Source organism: Armigeres subalbatus, chromosome 3, assembly GCF_024139115.2.
Source record: "Armigeres subalbatus isolate Guangzhou_Male chromosome 3, GZ_Asu_2, whole genome shotgun sequence".
NCBI lineage: Eukaryota > Metazoa > Arthropoda > Insecta > Diptera > Culicidae > Armigeres > Armigeres subalbatus.
The window spans coordinates 364001769-364029540 of record NC_085141.1 but is presented as its reverse complement, the minus strand read 5'-3'; the positions used below and the strand labels follow the sequence as shown (position 1 = coordinate 364029540).

Sequence of the window (27772 nt, the reverse complement as noted above, 5' to 3'; positions counted from 1 at the left end):
TTTTTATCAAGTGTCAAAGCTAGGCCAAAGATAAATAGGTTTTGAGACGACTGCAAATCAAATGTCGGCAATTACTTTATTTGGAACGCTTCACGTAATGCCAGAATATGTTTGCGACCAAGCCAAAAAGTCGACAATAATTATACATATTTGTGTTTGCCTTATCGGGAAAGCCGATTTTAATAATAGAAACTAAAGGATGTAGGATGATATATACTGCCGCGATTCGCATAAGAGTCCCATGTCGATTTTTGACGATTTTGATTTTCTTCCAGAAATAAGCTTAAAATGAACTCATCTTTAAGAAAAACTGATAAAATAATAGGCTTTGTTCTAGAAATTTGAAAATCAAAACCCACTTGTGTTGTCCCATCTTGCTATTTATTCGCATAACAGTCACATTCCAGATTTTGATACACTCTCGCACAAAACATCAATGTAATTATGGTCCATTTAATTGTTCCATAGCAATGTATACAAATAAAGAATATTATGCCAAATTTTCAGAAAGATTGCTGGTTTTATCGATTTATTAGATTTTATTTTATTTCTCCATGTAAAACGGGTTTGAAAAATTCAACGGCATATTTCTCAAGTTGAAGAAAACTGACATGGGACGCTTATGCGAATAGGGGCAGTATAGGTCTTGAAAACCCATAATGAATAAAAAAAAAACGACATAAATACCAGATTCATTACCATTGTATACCTGAGTAGTGTTATCACCTGCTCTCGTCTGAATTTTAATATGAATTTTTCATAATATTTGCCAGTAGAGACCGGAAGACAAAAAACATCTTTTTTTTTGTAACCATGAAAATTTGATCCCAACATCATAATGCTCATGCTCATGAAAATTTGATCCGAAGGTGCAACACGTTGAAATAATTAAAAGAATTAAAAATTATTTCACAAATTATGTAGCGGAGCTGGGGTCTTATTTTCTTAAGCTTTACCCTGTGGGGGATGACATTACAAAAATACCACAGTAGAATATTTAAACATTTGTTTCAGTATTCAGTAAACTATTTTTTTAAATAAATTTTGAATTTATTTAGCATATTCGGCATTATTCGGCTTATTCGGCCGAATATTGCGATTTAGTATTCGGTGAAACGAATATTCGGCAAAATAAAAATGTTACCATTATTCGGCCCGAATATTCGGTGCATCTCTACAGTGTTATTGATCGTGAGTCCAATCCTCGATGTCTCCCTCTTAAAATGCACAAAAGCCTCTTCGACGGCACGGCGATCAATCCCGATAATATCGATATCGTCCGCAAATCCCAGGAGAATATACGATCTTGTGATAAGGGTACCGCTTCTTTGCATACCAGCTCTCCTAATCGCTCTTTCGAGCGCTATATTGAACTGTAGATTCGAAATTGCATTACCTTGCTTTAATCCATCTAAGGTAACAAATGACGTCGATATTTCATCCGCAATATTTCAACTTATCATCGGCATAAATCGACAGACTACTAAGAGGTCGTTTCGGAATCCAATAAATAGTCGCAATCATAGTTTTGTCTCCATATTTCATTCGTTTGTTTTAGATTAGCGTGTTTCATACCTACATCAACAATGTAATATAATTGGAGCTGGAGGATTAGTTCAGTACAACATGCGCTTGCTTCTCGAAACGTTGCTATTATACCAAGTCAAACATTACATGATCCATTTACTAGTTTTTCCGCATTCAAGAGCTTTGTCTAGCTATATCCATAACTTCCGCATCTGCGAATGGTTGTTTTTTTTTACTCGAAAAAAATGATAGTTTCCCAAAAAAGAAGCAAATTTAGTAAATTGTTTTGGAATCAAGTTTTTTTGTTGTGGTTTCACATATCAACCCTATTCTTATTTACGACATGTCGATCCATTTTTTAGTCCATCCAGCCTCTGCAGGAATCCTCCCAAAACCAAGTAGAACAGTACTTTTAAAGTGATACACAGTTCTTTTAATATATGATGATGTTTGTCTAGCTATCGCTTTATTCAATTACTTATCATTTGTTACTTGTTAGTAGCCCGTTGACTGCTCGACATGTTTAACATTGAACAACTATATGAACTCATGTGCTGTATTGGCTTTTGGTGAAATATGCACAGTACGGATAAAACAAACCGTTTTATTTTCAAGGAGAAACGAAGCATGAACGTATATTTCAGATATTTTGATTTTAAAGCATTAAAGAGAAGTTCTACCTTACTGTGTCAATGACTTTCAGTTGTTATAATTAATCATTCTTCCGGGTTGTGTAGTGAAGTTTACTGGAACTTACGGCTATTGGTTCAATTTTAAGTGAAACATAAAAATACAAGCTTTGCATTTATACAAATCTGACCACACTCGCACCTCTCTCACGTGTCCATTACTCGTCCCTTTTTAGTTAATCATTCAATAATAATAAAATAGGGGGTGTAGGTGTGTTTGTGTAGTTTATCTGGGGTTGTGTAATGTGTGTAACGTAAACGCGCAGCGAAGAGAAACTATTTAACTATTTTATTCTACGTCCATCTTGTCCTCGGTGAAGTCCTTCGGAGGTTCCGTTGGTTGGTCCTTGGATGGATCGGTTCCATTCTGCTGGGATTGTTGATCTTTGTTGCTGTCCGCTGGCGGGGTTGGAGGCTTTGGCTTCGGTCGGTTCAGCACCGAGTTCGTGCAGGTTGCAAGGGTTTGATTTTCGTGGCGGATGTCAGCTACCTTTATCGGGGCGTCTTGCGTTTTGCGCACATTCACCAGCTTACCCCGCGCCTCTTCGTACCACTTTTGCGCCTTCTGTGCCGCTTCGGTGATGTTCAGGATCTCGGTCTCGGTCAGGTGGTCATACTTGGGATCCTTGGCGCGGAACTGCTCGACGGCCTTGTACGTTTGTTGGATGATGTGCCCCAGCTCGGTAAATGCTTGGTCGTGACCGTTGTACTCTTCGCACCGCACCCGGATGGGGTCCGTTTGTTTGTGCAGCGCAAGAAGTTTGTCCTTGTACACGGTTCGCTCACAATTTTCTCCGTCTTCGTACAGCCAGTTCTCGATGTCCTCCAGCTGGAGACAAATCTTGGAGGCCTCGTCCGATTCGACATAGGCATGCAGCTCGCCATCCTCCTGAATTTTGCCGCGTACTTCATAGACGAACTCCTCGAGTGCATTGCGCGCATCAATACGTTCCTTCTCCTGGCGATCGTTAGCAATCATTTGCATCTATCAAGGGGGGGGAGGGGGAAACAGTGAGGTGACCGATTAAATAAATCTAATACTATCAAATCAGTTAAATGCAACTTACTTCCAATTCGTGGTACTTGGATAGTTCGGTGCTGAGGAATCCATGCGTTTTGCCATCAACCGTTAGATCAATGGATTTCGTAGTAACCTTCTTTTTCTTGTCCTGCAACAAAGATACGATAGGTTAGAATAATGGTCATATTCACTCGACGTTCTTTCTTATCCTCTTGGCATTAAAAAAAAATTATAATAATCGCTTTCCGTGAGTTAGTGTCATTATTATGTAAGTGTTGAAAATATCGTAATGTGTTAGGCGGGATCATGTTAAGATGGATGTGAGTACAGTTAAAAAAGGCTTTCTTATCTTGAGAATTACAGAATTGCAACACACTTGAAATAAATGACAGATTTCGGAAACATTTCACCAAAATCTCAATAGGAGAACTGCTATACATAATTTTTACAGATATTCAGTGATTTTAACAGTTGAAAAATGGAAAAAAAAATCACAGAAAATCTGTCTCTGTCTGAAATCTGTGAAACAACATTTGTTAAGTTGCGCATAGGGTTGCTTTTTAAATTCGCTTTCACCTTTTCGGTCGTTTCCGCAAAGTTTATAAGATTCGTTTGATGTGATTGTAATTTGTGTGTCTAAGAAAAAAAAAAGATCTCAAGTACACGTTTGTAAATTTTATCAAAGTGTTGAACTTTTTGTAGTCGCTTTTGATGGCTCGAACTGCACTGAACGCAAGAGTGGAATGTCGTTGTGCATTGCAAAGAACTCGAAGAAGCCTAAGATGGATGTCCTCCATCTTAGTGAGCTATATTTTTGACAGCTAGAAAAAATTCATTGTAGGCAACCACTAGGTATCCTTTGGAGACATATCGACCCCACCCCCGACAATTGCTTTTCCTGCTTTTGCAGCCCAATGAATCCTAATGAATCCCAACCGACAGTTGCAATCAAACGGTTGCCTTAAATTACATATTTAGAAGAACTTTTCATATGCACATTTTGTTTTTAAATACTGTAAGGCCGGGACAATCGTCGATTTCCTCTTTTGTCTTATTGATCTTTTGAAAATAAAGGGGGTGAGAAGTAATAAATAAAGCGATTAAATCGAAAGACATATTTTTTATAAAGAATGTACTTTGAAAGTTTAAAATTTTATATTATTTTTGTTAAAAAAGTTTTGGGGAGCGGAAACAGAAGATAATAAAACTTGTTCCGCCTAATTATTAAGCTCCATCCCGAGTAACCAAAAGTTCCTTTAAAAGTACGTTTTTTGCTTAACCATCTCTGTGAAGCTGATTAAGCGAAAAATGTTCTCTTAAAGCAACTTTTGGTTACATGGGATGTCAGGTGGCTAATAATCGAAAAATAGACAACTGATTAAACTGTTGTTAAAGTATTTGAAGTAGTTTTAATGAATTCCACGTAGTGCTAGCTTTCAAACGCCTGTCAAAATATTTGTTTATTTTCAAGCTATAATCAGAAAATGAAATCTTAAACGAATCCAATTCCCAAGTGACTGACAGTTATACATCTATATGTACATTTTTTTACGTACGATTAATCAGGGTCAGTCTGCTAAGTAATCGAATACTATAAATCGTTAGAATTGGGTGGGTGTTGAATAATGTTACAAATTGTAGCTTCCTTCACAAATGAAAATGTTAACCAGACACAATTCAGTACCATCGAAGCACACCAATGCATGTCATTTTAGGCAAGGAATTTGCTTAAATTTCAAATACAAGGCTAGTAAAGAAATACACTCATTGAACAGCATATTTCAAATATTCGTTGAGGATTCTAACCACACACAAATCAAGATCAACTAATAAAGAGGAACTGGAGGGAGAGTGTCAATCGAAACCGAGGAACGCTAGAGAGTTGGCTAGATGGTGATTCTCTATTTTACGATAACCATCAAAAAAGTCATCCACAATTCACAAAAAAACACAAAATCCCATTTGCATCAGAACGTCTACAAAGTACAACTACTCAAATAATAATAAATAATGTTGTAAAAAACAGAAAATGAGAATGATCACATTGTGAAATGGCAGGTTATCAAATAGACATGATAGTGTCGGAAAGAAAGCGGTGATATAAACAAAAAGATGCAAGAACTATAGAAATAAACAGCACTAGCTAGAATAGATATGAACAAGCGTACAATCGAGAGCATTGAGTGCGTATGAAACTAAATGCAAAACATAGGCGGCAGCCTGAGCATGGTGTGATTTTACGTTCTCGGTTCCAGTAAAAAAAAAAGACGAAAACATTACTCAGATTATTTAAGGAATTTTCTTTTGAGACGTACCGAAGAGGTAAACCATCTGCTGACCCTCTGCGTCCAACTCCCTCCACCTCCACTGTTATCGTTGTCTGATTTAGTGGAATCATTTTTAGATTGCTCATCATCGCTACCCTGGAAATATGGACCGTCCGTAACGTCGTCGGCGGGGAAAAAGGGAACAGGAGAGAGAAAACAAAGTGTATCAGAAGGAAGCACAATCCGAAAAGATTGTTTCGTTGTTTGGTAAAACATAAATTGGCCTATCGTTATTTGAACGAATGATTCTCTTTTACAAAATCACGAAATTACTGTTTTGTTTTGTTTTTTGACGAAGAGGCACTTTCCGGAAGTAATTTTCCCTTAATATGTTCTAGTCATGTTGTCAATATTTACGAATATCACAAAACAGAAGAAGCAAACAGTTAGGAGGAGGAAGTCTCACAGGGTTGTGTTGATTAGCACATTTTTTATCTCTTTTTATGCAATTCTTACGGATGAGTGTATTAGACACAGAACATAAACCTACTTAGCTAAAACTTGCACTGATGTTAGAACAAGAAACCTCAAAATACAGTAGAACGATAACCGAATACAGTTTGACTAACATAACACAAAAAGATAAGACAGAATGAAGATGAAATTTACCTCTCGAAGGTCCATTGGTTCTCCTGCCTTGGGTGATTCCTCTCCTGAGTTAGCCTGGGCCTGCTGTTCCCCATTGGCTGCACCGGGAGGCGTGACGGGTTCTTCGCTTTCCTGTTTCTCCACCATGGTGGCACTGGAAACCAGTAGGATTCCATTCTGGTTAATACGGACCTTGATCTTCACCTCTTGAGGATCACCGTTGGCGTTCGGTTTGATGTCCTTAACATGGAACGCACCGATGAACGGATCCGGAAAGGGAACACTATTCGGTTCGTAGTGAACGTTGATGGTCAGCGGTTCCCGACGTTGAACGGTCAGTAACCGAGAGAATGGGGCTGCGTGATACTGCTCGAACACTTTCATTTCGTTCCGTTGAGTTCCATCTTCCCATGAGATCAACACCGGGTAGGCTTGCACGTCGCTGCAGTTGAACTCGCGCACGCGAACCGCTGGCGACAAAATGGCGCACTGCAAAGCGGCACCGCGCGATACTGCCTCGTCCTGGTTCAGTGTAGTGCTTGCCGTCTTGTTGAAGATCTGCTCAATCAGCTGCTTGATGGCCGGAATACGGCTACTACCTCCGACAATCTCGACGGAATGTATGTCCTCCAGAGCCAGGTTAGAATCGTTCAACAGTTTCTTCATGGTAGCTTCGATGCGCTGAAGCAAACCGGCGCACATCGCTTCCATATCGACCCGCTGCATCGTCGAGTGGACGTCAATTTCATTCATGAAGCACTCGATGTTTAGCGGCAGTTTGGTGCTGTTGGCGGACATCTGCTTCTTAAGCTTTTCAGCCTCGGTCAGCAAACGAAGATAAGCCCTATAAAAAGCAAGAGAAATTAACAAATGGATGAAATAATGATTAGATTATTGAGTCATACCGCTTGTTTGTCCTGGGATCGATTTTATACTTGGTCTGGAATTCGTTGCTAAAGTGCTCCGCCAAGGCATAATCGAAGTCCCGTCCGCCGACTTGATCGGCACAGCTTGCCAGCATCTTTAGTTTGCCCTTGTGGAAGGCACAGGCTGAAATTTGCAGCGACGCGTGGCCACAATCTACAAAGACCACTACACGAGCTTTCTCCTCTGGAGCCGGGAGGTCCTGCTTATAGAAACCGTAGCTGAGAGCGGTGGCCGTGGTTTCATTCATTAACCGTAGAACGTTCAGTCCGCAGATGCCAGCCGCGTCGAGCAGAGCCTGCCGCTCGGCATTGGTAAAGTACGACGGCACCGTAATGACGCAATCATTGATCTGCGTCTTGAGCTCCTTGAAGGAGTCGTCCTTGAGTTTGGTGAACAGCATCGCGGTGATCTGTTCCGGGCTGAACACAGTTTCCTCGTCCTGGTAGTGAACCCGTATGCCGATGCCACCGTCCGGCCGGGGTTCCACCTTGTACGGTATCTTGCGGAGTTCGTTCTGTACATGCGGATCGTTGTACTTGCGGCCGAGCAACCTTTTGAAGCCGCCGATTGTGTTGTTCATGTTGGTTACCTGCTGATTCTTGGCGGCCACACCGAGCACACGGTTTCGTCCCGCGAATGCAACGCATGATCTATAAATAGAACGCAGGGGATGGTGGGAAAGAAATGCGAAGAACGTTAACAAGTGCTTTTAATAGTCGATGATGAAAACGGTTCTGCGTGCAGTGTCAGTCAGTAAGAGGGGGAGCAGCGAATTAGATTAGGGTAGGTCTTTTTTCTCCTATAATTTATTTGAGTCTTTACTTCATTAGTTGCTGACTGAATAGCAAGTGGATATCATTTTTGCCTCACTCCACTGCAAGTTTCTCGTATGGTTCTCGCGCTGGTCTTGTTGTAGTTAATCATTGGAAAGGCCGCAGAATCACAAAAGCGCGTGGGAAGGAGACGTTGCAAAAATATATTCGCATGGATGGTGTCACTAGTAGTAAATTTTCTTTCGAAATTCTGATTTTGTTCCTGTTGGCGATTGAGAAGGTGCATTATTGAAAATAAATCAGTTCTTTTCAGAACCACAATTTTATACAAGGGAACGTTTATTCATTTGAATGGCGTCAGTAGCAGCCATTTTTTTCTTAGCGGCTTAACCAAAATTATAATCTTGAGAGAACTTGGGGTCAAGTCAAATCGATACACAATTAAAAAATAGTCAATTTTCCAGTCTTTAAAATATATACACTGGGGGAATCGCTGACGAAGCGTTTGACGAGAAACGGATAAATCAAATAATGAGCCCCCCCAGTTAAAAACCCTCTGCAGCCCCATGACATCTACGTGTAGGATATAGTTTGTGCGTCGAAACGGTATACGGAGCATTATGTTGTTGCGTAACACTCGAGGTGCGACATTAATGTCCAGGTCCAGGATTCTTGGGCATTCTACGCGACTTTGTAAACCATCAGCAACAAACGAAGCCTTTGTCACGTTCCTTCGTACGTGGAGCGGTTCCGGACAAATTAAAAGACAACGGCTTTCGTAACTTAGAAGTTGGAAAGGATTCCTCCTTGGAAATCTACAGAGCGCAAAGCGTAGAAAACATCGCTGCAAAGATGCAATCCTCTTAACGCCATTGTTAAAGTTCGGACTCCGGAATTCCGAGCAGTATTCTAATATCGTACATTCCGAGCCCTTTGAAGGGAGACTTCCGAGCCTCTTGAACGGACCATCTGAATCTCTTGAAAGTAAGCTTCCGCGCCTCTTGAACGGACCTTCTGAATCTCTTGAAAGTTAGTTTCCGCGCCTCTTGAAAGACTTCCGCGCCTCTTTAACGGAGGCTTCCAGGCCTCTTGAAAGGAGGCTTCCAGGCCTCTTGAAAGGAGACTTCCAGGCCTCTTGAAAGGAGGACTCCAGGCCTCTTGAAAGGAGGCTTCCAGGCCTCTTGAAAGGAGGCTTCCAGGCCTCTTGAAAGGAAGCTTCCAGGCCTCTTGAAAGGAAGCTTCCAGGCCTCTTGAAAGGAGGCTTCCAGGCCTCTTGGAAGGAGGCTTCCAGGCCTCTTGGAAGGAGGCTTCCAGGCCTCTTGGAAGGAGGCTTCCAGGCCTCTTGAAAGGAGGCTTCCAGGCCTCTTGAAAGGAGGCTTCCAGGCCTCTTGAAAGGAGGCTTCCAGGCCTCTTGAAAGGAGGCTTCCAGGCCTCTTGAAAGGAGGCTTCCAGGCCCTCTCGAAGGAGGGTTCCAGGGCTCCTGGAAGGAGGCTTCCAGGCCTCTTGAAAGGAGGCTTCCAGGCCTCTTGAAAGGAGGCTTCCAGGCCTCTTGAAAGGAGGCTTCCAGGCCTCTTGAAAGGAGGCTTCCAGGCCTCTTGAAAGGAGGCTTCCAGGCCTCTTGAAAGGAGGCTTCCAGGCCTCTTGAAAGGAGGCTTCCAGGCCTCTTGAAAGGAGGCTTCCAGGCCCCTTGAAAGGAGGCTTCCAGGCCCCTTGAAAGGAGGCTTCCAGGCCCCTTGAAAGGAGGCTTCCAGGCCCCTTGAAAGGAGGCTTCCAGGCCTCTTGAAAGGAGGCTTCCAGGCCTCTTGAAAGGAGGCTTCCAGGCCTCTTGAAAGGAGGCTTCCAGGCCTCTTGAAAGGAGGCTTCCAGGCCTCTTGAAAGGAGGCTTCCAGGCGTCTTGAAAGGAGGCTTCCAGGCCTCTTGAAAGGAGGCTTCCAGGCCTCTTGAAAGGAGGCTTCCAGGCCTCTTGAAAGGAGGCTTCCAGGCCTCTTGAAAGGAGGCTTCCAGGCCTCTTGAAAGGAGGCTTCCAGGCCTCTTGAAAGGAGGCTTCCAGGCCTCTTGAAAGGAGGCTTCCAGGCCTCTTGAAAGGAGGCTTCCAGGCCTCTTGGAAGGAGGCTTCCAGGCCTCTTGGAAGGAGGCTTCCAGGCCTCTTGGAAGGAGGCTTCCAGGCCTCTTGGAAGGAGGCTTCCAGGCCTCTTGGAAGGAGGCTTCCAGGCCTCTTGGAAGGAGGCTTCCAGGCCTCTTGGAAGGAGGCTTCCAGGCCTCTTGGAAGGAGGCTTCCAGGCCTCTTGGAAGGAGGCTTCCAGGCCTCTTGGAAGGAGGCTTCCAGGCCTCTTGGAAGGAGGCTTCCAGGCCTCTTGGAAGGAGGCTTCCAGGCCTCTTGGAAGGAGGCTTCCAGGCCTCTTGGAAGGAGGCTTCCAGGCCTCTTGGAAGGAGGCTTCCAGGCCTCCTGGAAGGAGGCTTCCAGGCCTCTTGGAAGGAGGCTTCCACGCCCCCTGGAAGGAGGCTTCCAGGCCTCTTGGAAGGAGGCTTCCAGGCCTCTTGGAAGGAGGCTTCCAGGCCTCTTGGAAGGAGGCTTCCAGGCCTCTTGGAAGGAGGCTTCCAGGCCTCTTGGAAGGAGGCTTCCAGGCCTCTTGGAAGGAGGCTTCCAGGCCTCTTGGAAGGAGGCTTCCAGGCCTCTTGGAAGGAGGCTTCCAGGCCTCTTGGAAGGAGGCTTCCAGGCCTCTTGAAAGGAGGCTTCCAGGCCTCTTGGAAGGAGGCTTCCAGGCCTCTTGAAAGGAGGCTTCCAGACCTCTTGGAAGGAGGCTTCCAGGCCTCTTGAAAGGAGGCTTCCAGGCCTATTGAAAGAAGGCTTCCAGGCCTCTTGAAAGGAGGCTTCCAGGCCTCTTGAAAGGAGGCTTCCAGGCCTCTTGAAAGGAGGCTTCCAGGCCTCTTGAAAGGAGGCTTCCAGGCCTCTTGAAAGGAGGCTTCCAGGCCTCTTGAAAGGAGGCTTCCAGGCCTCTTGAAAGGAGGCTTCCAGGCCTCTTGAAAGGAGGCTTCCAGGCCTCTTGAAAGGAGGCTTCCAGGCCTCTTGAAAGGAGGCTTCCAGGCCTCTTGAAAGGAGGCTTCCAGGCCTCTTGAAAGGAGGCTTCCGGGCCTCTTGAAAGAAGGCTTCCAGGCCTTTTGAAAGGAGGCTTCCAGGCCTCTTGAAAGGAGGCTTCCAGGCCTCTTGGAAGGAGGCTTCCAGGCCTCTTGGAAGGAGGCTTCCAGGCCTCTTGGAAGGAGGCTTCCAGGCCTCTTGGAAGGAGGCTTCCAGGCCTCTTGAAAGGAGGCTTCCAGGCCTCTTGGAAGGAGGCTTCCAGGCCTCTTGAAAGGAGGCTTCCAGGCCTATTGAAAGAAGGTTTCCAGGCCTCTTGAAAGGAGGCTTCCAGGCCTCTTGAAAGGAGGCTTCCAGGCCTCTTGAAAGGAGGCTTCCAGGCCTCTTGAAAGGAGGCTTCCAGGCCTCTTGAAAGGAGGCTTCCAGGCCTCTTGAAAGGAGGCTTCCAGGCCTCTTGAAAGGAGGCTTCCAGGCCTCTTGAAAGGAGGCTTCCAGGCCTCTTGAAAGGAGGCTTCCAGGCCTCTTGAAAGGAGGCTTCCAGGCCTCTTGAAAGGAGGCTTCCAGGCCTCTTGAAAGGAGGCTTCCAGGCCTCTTGAAAGGAGGCTTCCAGGCCTCTTGAAAGGAGGCTTCCAGGCCTCTTGAAAGGAGGCTTCCGGGCCTCTTGAAAGGAGGCTTCCGGGCCTCTTGAAAGAAGGCTTCCAGGCCTTTTGAAAGGAGGCTTCCAGGCCTCTTGAAAGGAGGCTTTCAACCCTCTTGTTTGAGCATGACTGACCATACTTTCCGTTATGTAGGAAGTTAGGCAAAGGAGATTTGAAGCTATTGAACGTCCAGACATAAAGCCGTTTTGGTCATCGCAGATATTTTGCTTACAATGGGCATGTAGTGCCTGCATGATCACGAGTTCGAATAGTTTCGAAACAACGCTGAAAGAGGTGATACCACGATAATTGTCGGCGTTCTCGTTTAGTTCCCTTCTTGTAGACCGGAAATATGAAACAGGAAGGGAAATAGTCGCTTGCAACAGGTTCAAGAAAGATGCGCAGCAGAGCAGTCATCAATCCTTCAATGTGTCTTTTGAGAAAGGCGGAGGAGAAACTGTCTGGTCTGGCCCTGGGTTGAAAGACGATTTCAGATTTGAAGAGGCTCTGACTATTACCATTTCATCGATATTGGTAAAGCTGAGTGTTTGACCCAGAAGCGGGTAGTATTCCGTTGAACGTCATTGACGATGGCAGTTCAGACTCATTGCGCTGTTCCTTCACAAATTTCCAAAACCGTTTAGGTTGTGATCGAAACTTACGCTGAATATTCCGCTGATAGAGATGATAGAGATAGCTTGCTGACCCTCTTGTACTTACGGTTGAGTGTGGCGTAATAGCGTTTAAGCGGGATTGTTCGATGTTTGATAAACCTTCGCAGAGCACTCCTCTTGATACGTTCTAGTTTTCGAAGCGCATTTGTCTGCCAAGGTGGTCCGATTTGTTTTTTACGAATTGTATTCGGTACGAATCTGTCAACTACATATGCTAGAACATTGGAGAAAGTTCGCGCAGAACTATTATCGTCTGCTGAATCCAAAATACTCTCCCAATCTAAGGAGGAGAAAAATTCAGTAATACAACTGCGATCATCTTTAAGGTAGTCTCCGAGCCTTTTATCAAAAGGAGCGACCCTATAGCCTTTACATATACTTAGTATACAAGAAAGGCAAAAAACAAAAAACTTTACGATATGTAGAATACCGTGATAGACCTTTTTTCGCAAGCTGTCATGATAAAGAACTGATTCGGGAAGGGGGGGCTATACCCCATGATAAATTCGTTTGAAAAGGCTCCAAACGTGGGGGCATTGGTTTTGATGATGCAATTCAACTTCTTTTACACAGGTGTGCGAAGAAAAATGGTCCCCGTCACAAAATGAGCGAAAACATTACGTTTTATCATCACTTCTTGGTGGGGACTGCCTATCCGGTTTTGTTATTTTTGGCACTTATATACAGGTTCGATCAATTTGTTTCATCGTTTGTAATTACTCCAAACCGTTTTTGCCTCTATTTTATCTCTTTTATCTAAAACCCGGGTCAAAGCTTAAATTCAGACCCACCCTAGTTGGTTGGGGTATGTTTACTCCGAAACTGTTTACGTACGGCTGCGCTGGGAGCCGGCGTCGGTGATGGAATGGGACGAGGAAACGTCGTTGTTGCCGAGTGGTTCTTAAAATACATCAGGTGAATAAGTCTAAATGAGTAGATTCTCGCTTGCCTCTATAAGCAAGAGCCAGTTTCCAGCCTTTTCGCTGCCACCATACCATGTAGCGTCTTGCAATTAATGTGAGCATCTGTTCATCATGCATGAACTGATTTCTACCAGTGGCGTAGTCAGTAATAGTTATGAAATTGTTCTCATTTTGTTCATCATCTTCTGTCCACTCGTTACCACACTGTGTGAGATGAAAACACACTTATGAACAGCTAAAACGCCTCCAATATGCACAACTATTGGACTGTGTGAGTATGCAGTGAACATTGACGCTCGATGCTGTGTAAGCTGTTCACACAGAAACCAACTTCGTACAGTAAACAATACAGGCCAACTCCATAAAAGTCGAAAAATTTAAATCTACTTCCAAACTGGTAGCTGGTTGTGGCTGTGCTGTGCATGTCTGCGCTGTTTGGGAAGAATCGGTAAGCGTGTCATCGATCACACGATCTATCTGACCTGTTGTCATAAGTTTAACACCTGATCGAAACACGATTAAAACAAATAGCAGTATGACTCGTTCGTTACACAGACACAGACCCTGCTGCTTCCCGAGCCAATGTCTATCCAATTAGATCGGAACACATCACGTGTTTCTTCGTCTGCTTGGTTCGTATCGATACACGTCTACATCGACGCCCATAACAAGACAATTACAATTCAATCAACCGGAAATTTTCCGGTTCCCATTTTCGTTTGAATTGAACCAACAAAAAATCGATCAATTCGTCACCATGTGGACACCAATCACACGTCAGACGTCGAAGAAATTCCATCAACCAAATAAACGGTTGCACCGAACAACTGGAGGGTGACCACCAAAAGTGAACTGCGAAAACATGGATGACTAAGCACACCTCATGATGTCGTCGTTTCTGACTTTCGTTGTACCGGTAGAAATGACTAGCACGTAGGGAGGCCTCCGCTAGATGCGCGACTGCTAAGCAGAACATACCGAGGGTTCGAAGGTTCTGGGTTCGAATCTAACACAGTGCATAACTGAACATATCGTTCATAAATATCATAGTTGATGATTCATGTGGAAACCATAATTAATAAGCTACAATGTCCCGTTGGAGAAGGTAATTCCAGTAAAGAGAAAAAAAAAACTTGTGCGTGATCCACACCAGCAGACGACAACGGCAAATCCACTTGCTTTAGAGAATTTTTGGATCTCCGCCTTCGCAGCTCTGGTTTTTATTTTTTATTACTGAGACGGTGTTACCGTGGAGGCTGATCACTCTCCTCGATCAAAGGATGTCACTGTTACTGCGCGTTAGTCACAATTCTCAGCCGACGACCTTTCTCCAATGCTACAAAAACGGTCACCGCCGTCATCGCACAGATCAATTCAGCAACTGCGGCTAAACTTGAACAGGATTTATGAGCAAACTCACTTTTAATTCAAGGACTTCCAGTCGGATGGAAGATGTCTCGTTACCTGTGCGTTGTTTTGTTTTGTATGGATCGAGCCACAACTGTTGGACTCAATATTTTCGCACCGCCAACGCTTTCCCTTTAATTTATAAGCTTGCAACAACCGAATCACACCCGATTGGGACAGAAAAATTAATTGGATACAGGGACAGATGCACAAAGATATTGTGAATTGATGATGAATTCGAGAGGAGATCTTGCTTTCCCAGCAGCCGTACGATTGTGTAACATGAAATGTAGCCCCCATTTGCCATTTTGGGACCAGACGGTTCAACTGCGGTGAAATGATAAATTAACGAACAAATTGACATGATATCATAGTTATTATAGAAATAAAATACACAACAAATACAAATTTTTCATCGGTATCAATTTTTGAACCAAATCTAATTTCAAAATTAAGAAGACAAGAGGATAATAATAAAAAACAAAGACAAAGAAAAAATCGATTTCCTTAAAATTAAAAAGGTTGAGACAATGTCATTAATCAGTATCAAACCCAACTATGTATAACTCGCGTGGCATAAGGTGATCTAAGCAGCATAGGTCGCATATGCAATACCACATTCTCAATGCATAAATAACACACATCAAACCATGTTTGTATGTTTTTCGTACACCCATACGCTTTGGATACCACTTTCTGACCGATTCTGCCGAGCGAGTGCTGATGGGTTGGGGGAGACAGCTCTGTATAAATTGCACGCCGTTACGAACCAGCGCCGTATAAGCAGGTAAGAGGAACAGACGTCTGGCGTGGTAATGGCGTGAGCATTGCAGCAGAACCATCGTCGCCGTCGTCGTCGTCGTCGTTGTGAATGTGAAAGAAACTGCTCGTACCATTTTCCCTTTGCCTGGCTAGGGTCATCGGAGTGACACGGTCCGATCTAGCCTTTAACGATCGATACCGTATGACAGCTGCCACCACAAGTTGCTATTAGTTCTGCTCGATACTTTAGACCCATTATGGCAGTCCGCACTGTACATGACCCGTCTAATAACTCTCCAGCAAAACAAGCAAATCACGCAGATCCAGAATTACGACTATGCTGGAAACGATCATGACAATCTGTCTACCATTGCCGATGGCAACCGCTTCTGCAAGGTTTTTTGCAAATATCGACGATTGTAAACTTGCCATCCTTTGTTGTTTTGAGTTTATCCTTATAAGGCTAAGCATCATCGCATCGTCCAGGCTATGTTCGACCAGATACTAACGAGATCTGAGGAAGGATTATTTTGGCATACTGTCCGTCATCCGACGAAAAGTTTTTATGCTGGCTGGCGACAATGGCTGATGGGGTAGTTGAGGATGCGCCGCATCATTTGAATAAATATAATAAATTATTACTTTAAATGCGCGATTGCCAACAGTTGCAAATGGTTCAATATCATTTTCGTTGCACTACGACAGAGCACTCGCTCGTCTCGTGCGACTCACGTTTTCCTCGCAGCATGATATGCTGCTGATAACGAATGCTCCCGGGCTGCAATTGAAGAATCTTTTCCGGACAATATCGGTTTCCCGCAGCTCAGTTGCTTCTATTACTCATACGGTTAGACCGGACCGGATTATTCCACTTACACAAACATTTACCTGTGTGCCTTCCGTCAAGTAGAGTAGTTAAGATGTCAAGCGAAATCGGATGATGTAAAGCAGGGGTTCCCAAACTCTGTCTCGTGAGAAAGAGCTGCAGCTTTCCGGCGGTGTAAACAACAATAGATTGGACTGTTGAGCTCAGAAGCGGACAAACTTGGAAATGTCGCAAATACTTAAATTCTTGGCACAATCAAAACTTTCCATTGCTTATCCATTCGATAGGGAAAGATAGATTTTATATTCATACTTCATACGATTATCATCATATGGCTTCTTCACATAATGTCAAATTATTTGAGAGCTTGTAGTTGACTCCAGTGCGTTGTTCATAAGTCGTCTATCTTTCTCCAAGCATCCTTACTGAATAGCATTGCTTAAAATTTGGTAGTTCAAACTTTCGCCAGATAGCATCCAGTTGTATCAACATTTCTATTTCATCAATGACTTCCTTTTTTTGTAGTTATGATATCATCCAAAATCGTGCTTCATTGTCGGTCATACCAATAGAGAAATGCATCTTGATCCGCCCACAGCGGCAAGAGATTATCAAAGAGCTGTTCGATGTCGATGCGCACTTGGAGATGAGGCTGGCCTCCCCAGCTCCATGTTTATTGTTTGACGTTGTTGCTGTCAATCGTCCTGGAGGAGTCGTAATTTTCTCACCATTAACAGATGTTCTATTGGAATGGATGTTTTACTACAAAATTATAAATAGTTTGAAAAACACATTTAGTAAGTTGTAATATTTCAAGCAAATATCGAGCTCGACGAATTGAGATGATGTCTGTCTGTGTTTATGTGTGTATGTATGTGCGCAAAATAAAACTCACTCATCTTTCAGGCACTTATCTTGATCCGATTTGTTTGCAATAAGTTACATTCAACGGGGAATCCTGTCCCACTGTTTCCTATTGAAAATTGGCCAGATCGGACTATGGGATCAAAAGTTGGAATCGATCAATCCGAAGACGTCCAAGAGAAACGTAGAGACGAGAAGTCGAATCATGAAGAAAGGAGAAAGCTATTTAGTTATTATCAAATAGGGTCGAGATCGTGCACACTCAGTTTTTATTTCTGCAGCTCGGCAGAAATCCGCACAGCCACAGATTTCCCACTTGACGACGAGTGGATGTCATTGATGGAGCTACCGAAAAGATACGAATCAATGATCATGGGAATGGATGGCAGATTGAATCAAATCGAAGATTCTTCGGGACGTGACGACCGATTGAGCCTGGTTCCAGGGCTAGCGGATCAAATGGGGCACTGACTATGTGTCCGAAGCAAGCCACCAAAAAGAAGGACAAATCGAACATGAAGTGTTTCGAGTGCGAGAAGCTTGGGCACTACGCATCGGAATGTCCACAGAAATCGAGTTTAAGCACGAAAAAAATTTTCAAAGCTTGTAGAAAAAGGCACTTCTGGCGTATAAGAAGCATAATGGAACAGTAGGAGAATGAATACTGAATTCTGGAGCTGCAAACCATATGTGCAAGGACGAGGCTGCTTATGTATCCGTAAAGAAGTTGTCGACGTTGTTCTTGTACTTCCTGAAATCCAAGAAGGATGTGTTTAAAGCGTTCAAGGAGTTTAAAACCTATCGATCCGGAAGCCCAGACCAGAAGAAAATTGAAGTGCTTGCAGACTGACAACGGAGGAGAGTATGTTATTGTCGGTAAGCATTTCGCTAAATTCATCAAGACGCACGATATTTGTCACGAGTGCTTCACAATCCGAAGCTAAATGGGTTAGCTGATCGCATGAACCGGACAATTCAGGTGCAAGCCTGATGTCTACTGTTCGATGACAAGTTGAACACACGGTTATGGGCAGAAACAGTGCCAAAAGCAATCTACTTCATCATCCAACCGCCAACATCGAGTATCTCGATACCCCATTTTTAAAAAAAATTACGGGAAGAAAATTCCCGTATCTTCAGAGCAAGAGCCGTTTCGTATATTCCGAAGGTTAAGGGCCGATGTTCACGTAGCGGTTTTTTAAGCTGCGTCCACGCAAGGTACCCAGCATCAAATGGAGTAATGCACACGTATACGTGTGTGGGGCAGCAGGGACAGCAGGAACAGCATGATGTCCAAGGGCTTGACGACCCCTCCCCAGCTGTCTGCGAGTCAGGGAGAACTGCCTAGGGTGTGGTGGGATTTAGCAGTGGGCTCTGCTAAAATCCCTCCCAAAAAACCACAAGTGCCCGTAAGCGGACTCTATCAAAGCGACTGTGTGCCGCTTCAAAAGCACAAGCCCAGGGAGGGAGTGCCAACTGGCATATGGAGTGTCCCTACTTCGGTAGGGTAGTGCGTGAGCTGCTTCGGCAGGGAGTGAGTGATCTGTTTGTGCTGAGGCAGGAGTGTCATAGCGAGTCGCCGCCGCTATGGCCACCTCGAAGCGCAGCAGAAGTCTGAGTATGGACTGCACATGCTAAGGTAAGAGTGTCGTAGCGTAGTATCGTTGATTAGTCCCCACATACCGCTATCGACACCTCGAGGCATGGCAGTGGAGTGTTAGAATAAGTTGTGGAGTGTACCTACTTCGGTAGGGTAGCGCGTGAGCTGCTTCGGCAGGGAGTGAGTGATCTGGTTGTGCTGAGGCAGGAGTGTCATAGCGTGTCTCCGCCGCTATTGTCACCTCAAAGCGCAGCAGAAGTCTGAGTATGGACTGCACATGCTGAGGCAGGAGTCGAGGTACGCCATCGACACCTCGAGGCATTGCAGTGGAGTGTTAGAGTGAGCACCCGAAAAAGGGTCACATGGGGCGAATGGTCTTTGGAGAAGCTGCTTCGGCGGCAGAGTAGCAGTGGGTTGTACCCACACACCTACAGTTGTGCACATGTGGTGCATGGGGAGTGTCCCTGCTTCGGCAGGGTAGCGTATGGTCTGCTTCGGCAGTGGTGTGATTGATCTGCTCGTGCTGAGGCAGAGTGTCGTAGCGCAATATCTGTAGGCCCAGGCAGTTACCGCTATTGACACCTCGAGGCATGGCAGCGGAGCGTCCGGGAGAGCATCCAAGTAAGACTCAAATGGAGTGAATGGGGTGCGAGCACCCAAGTCAGTCTCGCGTGGGACGAGTGCCTGTGTGAGCGATAATGAGTGAGTACGCTTAGTACTGCCGTCCCCCCAGAAGTAGTACTGCGAGGTAGTTCCTGGGGGAAACGATGGTGGAGCCAAAGGGAGTTTAGTCGGTATTACCGGTATGGTCGAGTCCGACACTCCCGTACACTTCCGTGTGGTAGTTTGGCAACTACAATGCACGTGTACTGGGTTAGTGTGTAAATGCATTCTCCCTTGTAAAAAAAAAAAAAAAAAAAAAAAAAAAAAAAACGCGTATACGTGTGTAAGACTACATTTGACGAAGTCAGGGCTGATAGCGACGGATGGCGCTCAAAATAGTGACTTTAGTGACCAGAGCTGTCGAAAAAAGGGACCAAATAGAGGCTTTCAGTTGCAAAAAAAGTGACTTTTAGTTTCAGTTGAAAGTTCGATGAAACGAAATCAAGCGTTTTTGGGTCGAAGGTGAATTTTTTTTTCGTAATTTGTGGCGAAAACATCTTTCACTCACCATTCTTTTCTCTCATGAACCTCATGATAAATTTCTTTCAAAAAGAAACGCGGGAAGCACTGGTTCTGATGATGCATTTCAACTTGTTCTACACAGCAGTAAGGCCAGCAACACAAGATGAGCGAGAACAAAGCGAAAATCATCACTACTCTGTGGGGCTGCCTATCCGAATCTGTTTTTTCGCACTTTTCTGCCTATTTCTACAAACTCTGATATCCCTTTTCAATCGATCATGTGGCCCTTATGAAGCAAGCTTCTGCATATCAAATCTGTGTCGATGATTCATATACTCTTCCTTTATGTTACCCAGTGCAAAAAATATTTAAATTATTGAGATTCGTTTTAGTAGAACCCTTATTGCAAGACAAGTGAAAAACGCACTCTTACCCCACCGGTGGGGTAAAAGTGCGCATCGAGTGGGGTAAGAGAACGCATTTATCCAATCATGTGCTTTAAGTATATATTAACACAAATAAGAGTTAATAACATTTAATTGATGTTTAATGAGCATATATTAGGGAATGTTTAAAGAAAACGTAACTCTCAAAGGGGGAGGGGGTCCTAAAAATGTGCACTTTCATACGAAAAACCATTGTTTTTTATATATACAAAAAACTACAGAGGTAAAAATATGATTCTATAACATTCCCCAGAAAACCATACCCCAGAAAACCATTTCCCAGAATGAAACATTCCCCCGAAAACCATTCCCCAGAATGCACCATATCCCAGAATTTTTTTCATACCTTCAAAAAGATTCCTGCAATGAAGAAAAAAGATTTTGGCAACTAAAAAACTGGAATAAAGAGAATGGCTCGTTCAGTTATGATTTACCTTATTTCCGGCAAATGCTTAAAGTAAACGGGCATTCCTATGTACATGGGACAGTTATGCGTGTAACGGCAGTATTTGTTTTTTTTGTTTGTTCAATGAAACTGTAGATTTTTATTAGTGCGGGTAAATTTATGTTTTAAAAGAAGGCATCATCCACTTGTTTGCTACACTCCTTGCAAACGCGTGATTTGAAAGAAGGCGTATTTCAGGCAAATGTGTGAGTCGAAAGAATGTATCACTCATTTGCCTTTTTCCGAGTAAATGCGCGTTTTAAAAGAAGGAATCATTGACTTAATTGCATGATTCCGGGCAAATGCGTGGGTCCCTAATTTGGTTCCTCAATCAAGGCATGCTTCAAAATGAGAATTTTCTGTTGTGGGGTGAAGTCAGAATAGACATGACCATATGCTATGCTAAGCCAGAATAGACGTGACCATGCTATGCGACGTGACGCGACAGTGCAATTTGACAGTTCATTGTCGCGTGAGTCGCGTCATTATTGATTGTTATTCCTTTGCGTGCAATTTTCGCGCGACGTCGCGTAGACGCGTTTACTCTCACAGGAACCTTACTCTGGCGGGCACCTTATGGTCATTATGCCAAAAGGCACATTGTATTTGAAACTATAGTTTCTAATAATTACATACCACAATGGCCATTCCACATCCAACTCATCATGACAAATGATTTTAATTATGGTCTTGTGATGATCTTTGTAAGAAAACAAGAAAATGAAATCATGTTTATCTATATATTCTGTTTTCTGGGGAACGGTACATTCTGGGGAATGGTTTTCTGGGGAACGGTGCATTCTGGGGATTGATTTTCTGGGGAATGGTACATTCTGGCGATTGGTTTTCTGGGGAATGGTACATTCTGGGAAATGGAATTCTGGGGTATGGTTTTCTGGGGAACGGTTTTCTGGGGAATAGTATAGAACCAAAAAAAGCACTCGTAACTTGCTCAACAGCCTACGATGAAGCACAACTTCACAGAACAAACGCAGCCTTCCGTCACACTCGAAGGAAAAACCTGTAGAAATCCAAGGCAAATTGATTTGTAGCTATCGGCAGCCATCTCTCCCGGATTTTTTTCCACAGTTTATCAAGGACTTAGAAACGGTACAAGAAGGTAGTATGAGAGGACCGCGAACGATGGATTCAGGCGATGGTATCCGAGTATCACGCGTTGTGTCGTTTGGATCTTCCAAAGTGACGGAAGGCACCGGAAGGCGGTTGAAAAATAAATTGGTTTTCAAGACCAAAACCAACCCAGACACCATCAATGAACGGTACACGGCAAGACGTTATAAATGGGTACTCACAGGTGTACTACAGAGACATCTACTCGCCTGTTGTTTGCTAAGGCTCGACTAGTCATCTTATTATCGTTGTTGGCCGCGCAGGTAAACCCCATCATTTACCACATGGGTGCTGTAACAACGTTTCGCCAAGGCTATTTTGACGACGAGGAGATATTTATGGTGCAACCTGCAAGATTCCCGAGTGTGGCAGCGTCGAATAAAGTCTACAGATTGAAGAAAGCTTTTTACGGGCTCAAGCAGGCAAGCAGGGTTTTACATGTCAAACTGGATCAGACACGTATGTGTACCACAAAATGGCCAATTGGAAAACCAAACAACCATCGAAGCGGTGTACTTTGACGACTATCTTCTGTTTTTCAAATACCAAGGGTTGATCGACTTAGGACAAGCCAATCGATTCTGGGGTTTTGAGTCACCAGGAGAGATGGATCAATTTCGATCGATCAAGAAAGGTACATCCATGAGCTACTCGAGAAATACAATATGAGCAATAATTGCAAGCCGGTATGAACTCCGCTGGACGCGAACCAGCGATTACTGAAGACGATAAACTCTCAAAATGAGGAAGAGAGGGAAAAGATGAAGGAGGTGCCATTTCGTGAGCTGATTGGAGGCCTTCTATTCATTGCACAGGCCGAATATCAGTTACGCTGTAAGTGTGGTCAGTCATATTTGCAGTCATCAAGGGCTTTACCATTGAACAACAGCTATAAGAGTCTCACGATACCTTTGGGATACCAGAGCAAGCTAACGTACGGAACGGCAGGCAGATTTGGCGTTTTCCGAATATAGTGATGCTGACTGGGTGAACTATTCCGAGACGAGGCGGTCGATAAGCGAATGTGTCTTTCTCCAGAGAGGCGGAGCTGTTCCATGGAGTTCCAGGAGACAAGCCACAGTGGCCTTATCAACCACTGAAGCAGGGTACATGGCATTTTCGACGGTTACTCAAAAAGCCGTCTGGTGGAGAGGGTTCCCTCGTGAGCTGTACAGCACTGACGATTTCTTGGGAATGAAGTGTAACAACAAAAACTAGATCTGTCTTGCCGAGAAGATGGGTTATTTGGGGAGAACGCTTTTAATTTCTATCAGACATTACCATCATCTCTAAAACTTAGTAGTAGATTTAGATCAGATAGTCAGCCACTAAATAGACAAAGGCATCTGCGGTCACGGCTTCTGATGGCTACCTCAACAATCTCGACGAATTCCAGACCGTAATCCCCATCCGGAAAGTGACCATAACTGGTGGTATTCTCATTTTGAACGGCGACGAACTCAACGTTCGGTGAATCGATACTTGCACACCGGGATATCAAAATGTTTCGAAACATACTCAAATGCACAGCCGAAACATCAGAAGAAAAAAAAATGCTAAAAATCATCTTGCAATCTCAGTTATCTATTTTACTGAGCTGCAAAAGGAAAAACTGAGTGTAATTCTGTTCGATCTGTAGTTCATCGTCCGGAATAACATCTTCATCGCTGGCTGCACCACAGAGAAACACGATCACAGACTTAATCGGCTATCTTGATGAGCTTTCTTTTGACGATAATTTGAATAGTGCGGCCGTAGTGCGAACATAGTATTACATTATTCCAGAATTCATCTTTTGCCTTATACTGAGTGAATGAGTTAATTTAAATAAATGCATTCCCTCTTTTGCCTCTTTCCGAGCAAACGCGTTCTTTCAATATTATTATACAGTCGACTCTCTACATCTCGATGTTCTATATCTCCATTCCTCGTATGTCGTTGGTTTCCTCGCTCCCTTCAATCTATATACATTTGAGCATTCTACATCTCGATAACCTCCCTATCTCAATATCTATCTATCTCGATGTGTTCTGATCATATTGCCCATGCGAGTCATCGCTGGAACGTCGCTGGACCGTCGCGTCGCTCAACCAGCGAGCGCTTTCCAGTTTGGTGCTGCAGCGACGCATTAAATTTGCCTGCGTCGCTGGAGCACTTACTGGAAAGGGTCGCCAGCGACCAGCGACCAGCGACATTTCAGTCGAGCGACGTAGTTGAGACAAGTTCATACATGTTCTTGATTTTATCTGCATCGACAATATTTTGCTCTGGATTCACTCTCCTTTTGCCGATATGTTTAAATTTTTAAGCTACTAGACCATCTTTGGATAATAACAAACACATCAACAACAAGAAATGACTTTTGTTTTGTTGTCGTTTTTCATAGCAACGAGCTTTTTTGGATCTATAGTACCCACAGGGATTGAATCCTAAAGAGAAAGAACAAGTCTCTCACTTATCATCTCTGTATACATATACGATATGTAGCATACCGCGAGAGACTTTTTTCGCAAGCTGTCATGATAGAGAATTTCGTATAGAAAGCTCCAAATGCGGGGAGCACTGGCTCTGATGATGCATTTCAACTTGTTCTACACAGCTGTGCAGTAACCAACACGAAATGAGCGAAAACAAAGCGAGAATCACTATTTTTCTGTGAGGGCTGCTTATCCGATTCTGTTTTTTCGCACTTGTATACAAGTTTGATAAATTTGTTATCATGGCTTGTTATGATTCGGAACAGTTTTTGCCTCTCTTTTATCGTTGTTCGTTATCTATTGAGACCGATTTCTGCAAACCCTGAGTACCCATTTCAATTTTCCTTCCATTCCTCGATTTCTCCCTATCTCGATGGTCCATTCAATATCGAGATGTGGAGAGGCGACTGTATAGGACAAATGCGAGCCTTAAAAAGGATCTTTCTTTTCCCTTTATTCCGGAATCATCCTATTCTGGTTTGGTTTGGACAAAAACGAGTTTTCAAAAAAGAGTTGTATGCGAAGTCTAGGCTACATACAGCAAAAAACATGAGGATTACTACTCTCGGTTACGCTTCTCTTCAACATAACTAGGAAGTAGAAAGGCAGCACTGATGGAGTACTTAACGAAAGGCTCTTGACTCAACGACAGTCTCATGAGCAGCCATGACAAAACTCATAAAAATTTCCTACAGTTGAATGAAGTCAATTGGAGCCAAATGTAGTGTCTTCATCCTCACGAATAAGTGAGGAGCAAGTCAAGAGCAAAAAAACACGGCGTCAGATGAATTATTCACTGGGCCTTCGGAGTAACACCTTGTTTATGATAAAAATCTAAGAAACCGTTTTCAGCGTGAGTAAGAATGAATGACCCATCACAAGAAAAAGATATTCAGACACTTTTTTTTTGTGATTATTTGGCTTTACTTATTGTCGGCGTAGCAGGTAAAGTTGCCTGTATCTAGAGAAAAATCCAACTTCGGTATAAAAAGCGGTATATAAATTTATTCCGGATAGACAATATATACACATAGCCCGCCGAGTGTTAACTACAACCTACTACATATCAATATTACATTCAATTACATTTTTTTTTTAAGTAGTAAGAATGTAAATGTCTTTTTCCTTAAGTATAATTATAATTAAATATCGATTCCTCTTCATAGAGTTTTTCTTTCGTTATTAACTCAACTGAAATAAAAGTTACAACCATGATTGTTGCTTCTGGTACAAGCTTCAACTATCCTTGAGCGCCCCGAATTATCAAATCTAAGCTAAACACTGTTGAAATTCGCTGCATTTATAAGAAGAAAATATCGATGAAGAGAAATCGATCAATGTAGTTACGCCCCTATGATCCTAAGCCCGAGATATGAATACAATGACATTACTAATCAGTTGAAAATTACACGATCGGATTGTTCTGGAATAAAAATTCATTGACCCATTTCCAGAATGTTCGAGAACCACTGACGCTCGGTTAGCCATGTGTATGTGACACTCTTCGGAAAAGGCAACCCCAAGGCATGGTCTCTGGATGCACTGATCATTGATTTTTTTTTTCCCAATCTGTAGCTGCATACTCTTGAACGCACTAACCAAATGAATTCAAAATTTTGATGAAATTTCGTAAGAAATTCCCCCGGAACCGGCACGGTATCCCAGTGCTAGAAAAATCGATATCAGCGAGAATCTTCTCGAATGTTTTAGGTTATGTCGCGAGCAACAGCAGGGAGAAACATCGCGCGAGTGGTGAGGGAAATTTTGCTTTGCTTGTCAGGCAATGATGGAACAGAAAATCCGCTGGAACGCTCGATTGAGTCCAAATTCTTTGAAAATCATTATCGTGAAAAGTTAGCTGATAAGCTTGACGATTCCAAGAAACTTATCGAAACCATACCAGTCACAATCGTTCCGGATCTGGAGTAAAACTTTTATGTAATAAACGCTGTACCATGCAATGGAGGTCGGTAATCGTCAGTCGATTGGAGTCAAAGTAGCACCAGAAAAACACATCCAAGTACTTACGGGGTGGCTCGCAGGCTGTAATCATTGGCGATGGTTTCGATTCCACCGGCCTTTGCCACGGCGACGTAACAGGACTCGTTGCCGAAATCTATTCCAATCACTGACATTGTGCCGATTAATCTGCTGCTGGCTTTGTTCAAGGAAAATTTCCAGTTTTATCACTAAGTGCAACCCTCCTCTTCCAGCGGACCGTTTTTTTCTCTTTTCACCACAATCCACTCCACACACGGCTTGCTTTTTTTGCCCGCACTACCCTCGCTGGGAAAAATAATGACCTTCGCCGCACTGCCGTTGGTTTTGCACCTTGATTCCGCAAAAATCTGTCGACCACTTTTCGCACTACACTTTCTGCGAATGACGCGTGAGCTTTTTCACTGCCCTCACAGCCGCTAGAAGTGGTAAAAATTTTCTGATTACTCACTCGCGCGAGGATGACACGCAGTCCGCACGAAAAATCACGAGAACGATCCAAACTACGCTGATGAAAAAATGAAACTGAACGGATGGATGATTTTTCACGCCACACGGAGAAACACGTTTACTCATTAATGGGTACTTTTTCTTTGCTATCTCTGTCTCTCTGCTGAAAAATTTACCCATTTTGGGAGAATAAGTGGATCTACTCATTTAAATGAGTAAATCCACTTATTCTTCCAAAATGGGTGAATTTTTCTGCAGAGAGAAAGAGATAGCAGAGAAAAAGTACCCATTAATGAGTAAACGATTTTTACCGGGCAGTTCGCTGTCCGCTGCTCGCACCAACTCGATCGCAAAAGTGACAGCTCTGCTACCGTGATCCCTCACCAACACAAACGCATTCCTAGCATGATTTCTGGAAGCATACTAAAGCCGAAACATACGTTTGTAATCATTCTTTCGCAAAGAGCTGCAGTTGCATTAGTATCTACGGCTTAGCTAGATTTTCTCCTTTTGATGCAAGATAAGTTTATTGAATTTATCTTCTGTACATCAAATTCTGATGAAATATAGACTTTGTAGAAATTATAGAATGTAAACGTAAAAGAAAAGTTTGGACTTTTTCCAAAATCATGCTAGGTATTTTTCTCGAATTTTCTTGATTTTTTCAAGATTGTCAGCTGACAACCCGAGAAGAGTGCGTTCAATTAAAGTCAGGCAACTACAGTCCGGCGGATATAGGCCTTTTCATGTGACACTTGTAAGACTTTTTACTTGCTAAGAACACCTATTGTCCTTCGAATCAGGGTCGTTTCAATATAGATGGCTCCAGAAAGAATTAGAATTGGAATACGGAAGAACTTCCCTTTAAAAAAATGGCCAAAGTGGACCAAACACGACTAAGATGGGAGAACAAGCAGGGCTCAGCATAAAAATTAAGTAAACGTGAGCTATTTACATTTCATTCATGGTTTTACTTTAATTATCATTATTAAGGAAGGAGAAAGGAAAGAGGTAGGGTTACACACCTTTATAAATTTATACCATTGTTGAATTCTCGCTCGCTGTGGCACAATCCAAGCCA

The 27772-nt window shown here is 43.4% G+C and overlaps 1 protein-coding gene across 2 annotated transcripts; it reads right to left on the bottom strand.

Moving 5' to 3' along the window:
- Positions 1-1523: 1523 nt before the first annotated feature.
- Positions 1524-26804, bottom strand: LOC134226310 (heat shock 70 kDa protein 4). Of its 2 annotated transcripts, XM_062707006.1 has the most exons (6): positions 26272-26804; positions 7058-7729; positions 6174-6996; positions 5553-5660; positions 3284-3385; positions 1524-3201 (listed from the first exon to the last, which is right to left on the bottom strand). In XM_062707006.1, the coding sequence occupies exons 1-6, from the start codon at positions 26376-26378 to the stop codon at positions 2506-2508; spliced, it is 2508 nt and encodes an 835-aa protein (XP_062562990.1). In that variant the 5' UTR covers positions 26379-26804; the 3' UTR covers positions 1524-2505. The 2 variants fall into 2 exon arrangements, with proteins under 2 accessions (XP_062562990.1, XP_062562991.1); XM_062707007.1 differs by lacking the exon at positions 5553-5660.
- Between the last annotated feature and the right edge of the window lie 968 nt (positions 26805-27772).

What these genes read in the sequence shown, in the direction of transcription:
- LOC134226310 (XM_062707006.1), bottom strand. Translation starts at nt 26,378, where the DNA reads ATGTCAGTGATTGGAATAGATTTCGGCAACGAGTCCTGTTACGTCGCC. An exon ending in GATCCCAGGACAAACAAGCG is followed by an intron (nt 6,997 to 7,057) that starts GTATGACTCAAT and finishes TGCTTTTTATAG; the next exon opens with GGCTTATCTTCGTTTGCTGA. An exon ending in GCAGATGGTTTACCTCTTCG is followed by an intron (nt 3,386 to 5,552) that starts GTACGTCTCAAA and finishes TCTTTGTTGCAG; the next exon opens with GACAAGAAAAAGAAGGTTAC.